General features: G+C 33.3%; 1 protein-coding gene across 1 annotated transcript in view; it reads left to right on the forward strand.

Moving 5' to 3' along the window:
• The window catches only part of LOC140446303 (CCR4-NOT transcription complex subunit 6-like), a 24,701-nt gene extending 18,282 nt beyond the window's left edge, over nucleotides 1-6,419 (forward strand). The window contains exons 2-4 of the mRNA XM_072538840.1: nucleotides 2,094-2,412; nucleotides 5,985-6,160; nucleotides 6,403-6,419. Of these exons, the coding sequence (XP_072394941.1) occupies nucleotides 2,102-2,412; nucleotides 5,985-6,160; nucleotides 6,403-6,419 (504 nt within the window). The 5' untranslated portion in view covers nucleotides 2,094-2,101. The remainder of the gene's footprint in view (nucleotides 1-2,093; nucleotides 2,413-5,984; nucleotides 6,161-6,402) is intronic.
• The last annotated feature ends 543 nt before the right edge of the window (nucleotides 6,420-6,962 follow it).

Genomic DNA, 6,962 nt, shown 5'->3' on the forward strand with positions numbered 1-6,962 from the left:
ATTCTTAAGTCTAAAGAAAAACTGGAATCTCTATACGAAAAATTAAATTTTGCAAAACAAGATCGGCTCAGAGATACTGATCTAAATTATTTAGCAGAATTATGCCAAATACTAAAACCGTTTGCTTTGGCACTTGACATTCTTCAAGGCGAACAAAATATGTACTAGGGTTTCTTTCTACCATCAATCGTAAGCTTGTTTGTTAAAATTGAAAAGCTTAAAACCAATAAGTTTAATATGTGGAATCTATTTTGAACGCTCTGACAGTATCTTTAAACTCCAGATTTGAAAAACTTCTTAAGTTGGACTAACCAATCTGCAATAATTGCTGCAGTTACTAATCCTTTATTTAAAACACGTTGGCTTACTGCATTTCGAGGAATCAGAAATATCGAAAATGACCTTAGTGAAATTAAGGATTTGGTAATTACAGAAGCTATAAAAATTATGAAGGAAAATGAGGAACAATTAAAACAATTTGATGTAAGTACAAATAACATTACTACTGTAATGAAAAGTAACAAAATGCAAAACGACTTCTTTGAATTTGATATTAACTCCGAATACTCCGATCTTCAAACGCAAAACGAAAACACTGGCTATACTGATTTAGATTATAAACGACAAGCTGAGCTGCAACTATTACAATATTTGGCCGATTCTGAAACCAACATACAAATGTTAAAAAAATATAATATTTATAGAACAATTATTTAAAAAGTTCAATACGCCATTACCTTCTTCTGCAGCTGTTGAAAGAATGTTTTCTTTTGCAACTTTTATTAATTCACCCCGACGTCATGCCTTGTTTGATCATACTTTTGAAAATTTAGTTTTACTAAAAGCTAGTGGTTATACTAACTAGTTATTAGCTACCAAAATGTTGCTATTTTTTATATCCTATCCTATTGTGTTTAAAAATTTAATTATGTTGAATGTTCTGTTTTTAATGCATAATGCATCTTATGCTGTTTTTAACACACGAATTTATGTTTATTTTATATTGTTTTGAAAATTTAATGTTGGATTTTTGTTTTCAATACATAGTTATTAGTTTGTAATAACTTAATGTCTTTTATTTCTTATCTACCCCAAAGCCCAAAGTATACCATTCCAGAGTACCTGCTGGCTTAAACTAAAATTGTATGATAATTTAAAGGGTTAAAATGATGTTTTTAAAACAAAAGTATCGACAATCTACTGTAGAGTAGTAGAGTACCGAGCACCTTTATATTATACCCTAAAAGTATCTTAGTTACTACAAAAGTATCTAAGTATCTTAGATACTAGAAAAACATCTAAGTATCTTTGATACATAAAAGTATCTTACATACTTAAAAGTATCTTATATACTTAAAAGTATCTTAGATACTCAAAAGTATCTTAGATACTTGAAAGTATCTAAGATATTTTTACTCTAAATACTTTACCGGTATTTTGTATCTTTAGATACTTTCACAAAAAAGTATCTTAGATACTTAGTATCTTAAGATACTTTTTGCCTCAAGTATCTTAAAAGTATCTAGATACTTTTAAAAAGTATCTTTTACAGCTCTGCTTTTTAGTTTACTCCTCCTGGTTAAAAAACAGAGACTTTTTTTTCTACTTCTACATTTTTCTATGCTGTATCTCAATTGTCATAAAATTACATAAAATGCATGATACTATGACTAACAAGATAGGATCTTTCCGTAGCCCAAAATCGGTCGTGTTCGCGCATGCCGTCATTGGAGAGTAGAATTTGAATTCTTGTTAAAGTTAAATGGGATTTTTATGCATTCTGTGATGAAATTATTCAATTAGCAAAATAATAATATTAAATAAAACTTTAATAATTACAATAATCGTACACAAAAGATATCTCCAAACTATTTATTAAAGATTATTTATTGACACATACAAAAAACTGACATTACGAACGTGCAACTCTCCAATTACGTCACGACTTATGCGCAATATCTTATCTTCTTAATCATAGTATCATGCATAAATGTATAATAACTATGGTACAGCGTACAGCACGAGAATATGTCAATATATCGAATTGTCAATCAAAAGTCTAGTTGAACTAATCTAAAAATGTCGTGTTTCAGGTTAAATTATGCCACGAAAGGACAAATTCGAAAACAACGGAGGTTCTACAAATCGTCGGACACACACCTACATGTCTGCGGAAGATCAAGCAAGCGGCAAAAAATCGTACTGGACAGAATTGGAGATAACAGGGACTATTCGAAATCTAAGCTCCAATCTGTTCCAATTAACGCATCTAACGGCTTTGTACATAAAAAACAATCAGTTATTGAGACTGCCACCGGACATTTGTAGTTTAGTGAATTTAAGACATCTCGATGTGAGTAATAATAAGTTACGGTCGTTACCCGCGGAGTTGGGAGAACTCATACACCTTAGGTGAGTACATTTCATTGATAGCAATAAATAATATTCTAGATAGTAGATAAAGAGGTCGTTTGGTCTGTTACTTCTTTCCATAAGCGTATTGGAAGATCTTTTGTGAAAACACATCTATGTTTGTGGCTATCCTCGCTGTGCTTTGTACTTATGTCTATTTCTCTCTGCACCGCTCGTGTGCGCTCGATGGATCTTTTTCAACCCTTATTGGTGACCTCTTCAGCAGTTCCACGTGAAGCTAGATAATGGATAATTATTCCCGACAGGGCCATGAATGCCGATGTAGGCTAATGATACCCGAAGTTGTGCCATCTTTAACTTTCATTAGCTTGTGCTCTCATGCCATATTTGAATTATATTCTCTTTAGCGTAGATTGTTTTTTCCCTCTAGAAGTTATCTGTTCTACATCGTCTGGTCGTATTTCAGCCAATTATATGTCTTTTCAATTACAAGTCCTCAGGATTTCAGTAGATCTGAAACATATTTTCATTATCACACTATCAACACTAAGATCTCTCGAAACTGCCTTACTGTACTAAAGGTCTACTAATAGGAATGAGTTCATTGAAACATATTTGCTATGGAGACAGTGTTCACATCCAGTGTCTAGTGTAACTTAAAATACATTAAGATACGAGATAGGTGACCCTGCTAGAAAAACGCTCCTTGATAGGTCAGAGAAGAAGAGGAAGACCGAGGTTCCCTGATAACATCAATGAGAAATTTGGGAATACATGCTTGGGGGAGGAAGGCGATGGATAGGGACGACTGGGGAGAAATTCTTGAGGAAGCTAGTACCCATACAGGGTTATAAAACCAGAATGATTAATGATGACAGTGTCACCATCTTCATTTTGTTCACACGGGTTGAGACTATGCTATAAGCTTGGTACGGACATTGCTTCCATACCTCGCCAAGGCTATAATTCCACAGTGTGTGCTAGATCTCTGGGCCATTGCGTAGGCAATACCTTTTACCCTGTGCCATTGCTTAGGCAATATCTTTTACCCTGTGCCATGTATTACATGGGCATAACGGTTTTACATCTCACAATTGGGAGTACAATCATCGCAGCCCAAATCTCACTATATCATGAGCCAGTTGTAGTGCAGCTGTCTGGTTGTTTGTTGATTTAACATAGTGTGGGTGTACACAGGTATCATTTTGTTTTTGAGTGCATCCAATCAAACAATACAGTCAACACAAACTCACGCTAACATCCATACATTTTCTGTACAGTAATCATCATCATCATTTTGGCTTTACAACCCTGTGTGGGTCCTAGCCTCCCCAAGAATTTTTCTCCAGTCGTCCCTATCCATCGCCTTCCTCCGCCAAGCACGTATTTCCATATTTCTCATGTATTCATCGATGTTATCTAGGAATCTTGTTCTGGGTCTTCCTCTTCTTCTTTGACCAATAGGTCTATCAAGGAGCGTTTTTCTAGCTGGGTCGGTTTGCTCCATCCGCATAACATGGCCTACCCACCTCAGACGTCCTATCTTTATGTGTTTTACGATATCTGGTTCCTGGTATATCCTATAGAGTTCGAAGTTGTATCGTCTTCTCCATACACCATTTTCATTTACCGCTCCATAGATGCGCCTTAGTATTTTTCTTTCGAAACATCCTAACATGTTTTCATTGCTTTTTGTTAAAGTCCAGGTTTCTGAACCATATGTTAGGACTGGGCGTATTAATGTTTTGTAGAGTTTTACTTTTGTATTTCTTGATATAACTGTAGATTTAAAAAGGAGATTAAGCCCAAAATAGCATCTATTAGCCGTGCAAATTCTGCGGTTTATCTCTGCGGTAGTGTCATTTTCAGTATTGACGAGCGTTCCTAGGTATACAAATTCGTTAACTGCTTCGATGACGTCATTTTCTATAACAAGTGGCCGTAGTGTTTGTGGTTGCGTACCTATTTTCATGTATTTTGTTTTGTTGGTGTTTATTATTAAACCCATTTTTGTAGCCGCTTCCTTTAATGCTATGTACGCCTCTCGTGCTGCGTTTTCCGTTCTCCCAACAATATTGATATCATCAGCATATGCTAAGATTTGTTTCTGTACAGTAAACTGGATAAAATAACATCAATTTATTTTCGATGAACTGAATTTGGAGGTTAGGTAATAAATTTGTAAATATTATCTTGGCGCAAAGAGATATGAACAAAATAATTGGACCAGAAAAATCTATATTTTCTCGTAACTTACCCATATATTTATTATTGAAAACACGTAATAGTTTTATACACAAACAGACTTTTGAAGGAACAAACACTACACACTTGTGGGCACTATGTTGTTTGTTATGCACACTGGTTGAAATTTCAACCAGTTAGCCGACATCTCGCGACAATTCAGGAACTGGTTTCATATTACACCAGTAATCGACTAGAAACATTCACGTTAAGCAATTGGCGCAATTTTAAACCAGTGTCTCTTTGTGAAACTTTTTTTAGACTGGTTGAAATATCGACTAGTAACCTATAAAGGGTTAATACAAATTCGCTTGATTCGAAACCACCCTATTTGCAGTAATGGAATCCATTGTACTGCAATGGTAAATGTAGATTGTTATATATTATAACTGGAGTATTGTGTGCAACTACAGTAATTTAATAATTTGAGATATTTAGAGATATAACATGGAATCACTGAAAACATGTTTTCACTATTGCTTAACTACTCTATTGCTCAGATTGGTAGTCTTAATGTACCCTTTAAATAGAGGTATGGTCGTGGAATGGTAGTATATAGCAGATGAGAGAACATTTCAATAGCATTTATAGAAATGTTATAAGTCAGAAGGTTAAACGAACTTTACTTTTAGAAAGGGTATATAGAATATTACAAAAATCATGTATGCTCACCATTTTTAATTATCCTGAAGAAATCTTATCTGAAAGTCATATATGACATATTGTATAGTCTTCAATACATGGAAACTACATCATTTGTATTCAAAAAGGTGTAGAGGTAAAAGATCCTTAAACAAGAAGGGGCTGGTATTTAAAGCTTTAGAGTTCTGGATCCTAAGGACCAGAGCTGGTATTGGTACCTCATAACAGATGTTAAAAGCGGCAGTGGAACTGTTAATGTTTAAAAGACAGTGTAAACATTGGAAACATAATAAGAATATGTAATGTGTTAAGCAAGCTAACCTTCAAGGAAACATTCTAAAGCATGAAGAAACATATGATCAGTCTATCTGGACAGGAGCTGTAGATAATCTCAGGACCATTTTATGGCTACTGCATATTAAGTAAACAGCTACTTAATATATAATGGAACGACCTAACAGGCTTTTGTTAGGAATGGTATGAAAACTTCTAAAGTTAATCTAATCTAGGAAGCCAGGAAATTAAAGAACAAGATCCAGAAGATATATAATTTGAGGTATAATAAAAAAGGGAGTTTATTTCTTTTATTAATTCTTGAAAGTTAAAAAAGTCTGGAAAATGAAAAGACATTCATTTGTAGGGTGCAGATATATTTTCTTATACATTAAAGATTTTTCTTCCTAAATATTATAACCCTTGCATTTAAAGTTTTATTTTATTTTTAGGGAGTTAAATTTAGCAAATAACTCTTTAAGAATACTCCCGTATGAGCTTGGCAAGTTATTCAACCTCCTGAGTCTCAATCTAAGTGGGAATCCTCTTAACAAGGATATTCTTACCATCTATAGTGAACCAAATGGGACAGTGAAGCTGCTAACATTTATGCTGGATAATTTACAAGGTAAGCACTTATTTATTATAATACAGTGTATGTTCACTTTAACTGTAAAACGATTCGATTGTATGTGGTTGATTCTAATTATTTGTTTCCATTTTTATTTATAATGACCTAGAGTTTTTGATTAGATATGAAATTAGATTTGTCATTAATAATTGCAGGATTTCGTGTTTTGTGTGTCCTGAACTGTAAGCAGTATCTAGTGTATGCTGCTCAAGAAACATATCACCTATATTTATTTTTAGTTGGTCTTATTTCGTAATGTGACTTAAAAGAAACAAAATTTTAAACCTTTATCATCTAACACAACTTTTCATCACCAATCACTGATATCAATCCAGTGATATGCTTTCAGTTTTTGAAGTTATACTTCTATACGCGCGTTCGACGTTGGAAATTTGTACGGGAGTGAATCGGCAAAGAATCGGCAAAATCATTACATATGTAAGATATATGTAAGATATGTAAGATATAGGTAAGAGAGAGACAGAAGATATATTTTCTCTCTCTTTCTCTCTCGAGAATAAAAATGTTCCTTTTGTAAATATATTTAATATTTATTATTATTATTATTTTTTCATTCTGTTCAGATTTGTCTTGAGCCTCGTTAGGCATGTCAAAATTATAAATTAAAACTTGTAAATATCTCAAGAAAGTTCAAATGTGTACTTATATACACAACAAGCAACAATTAAATTTTGTATCTGTCAATGTTAGACAAATTGACAGTTTTATCACGAAACAATATTTTTATTTTAGTAATATTATCATGGTAAATTAAACATATGCGTAAGTAAGTTATGTA

This window comes from Diabrotica undecimpunctata, chromosome 7, assembly GCF_040954645.1.
Source record: "Diabrotica undecimpunctata isolate CICGRU chromosome 7, icDiaUnde3, whole genome shotgun sequence".
NCBI lineage: Eukaryota > Metazoa > Arthropoda > Insecta > Coleoptera > Chrysomelidae > Diabrotica > Diabrotica undecimpunctata.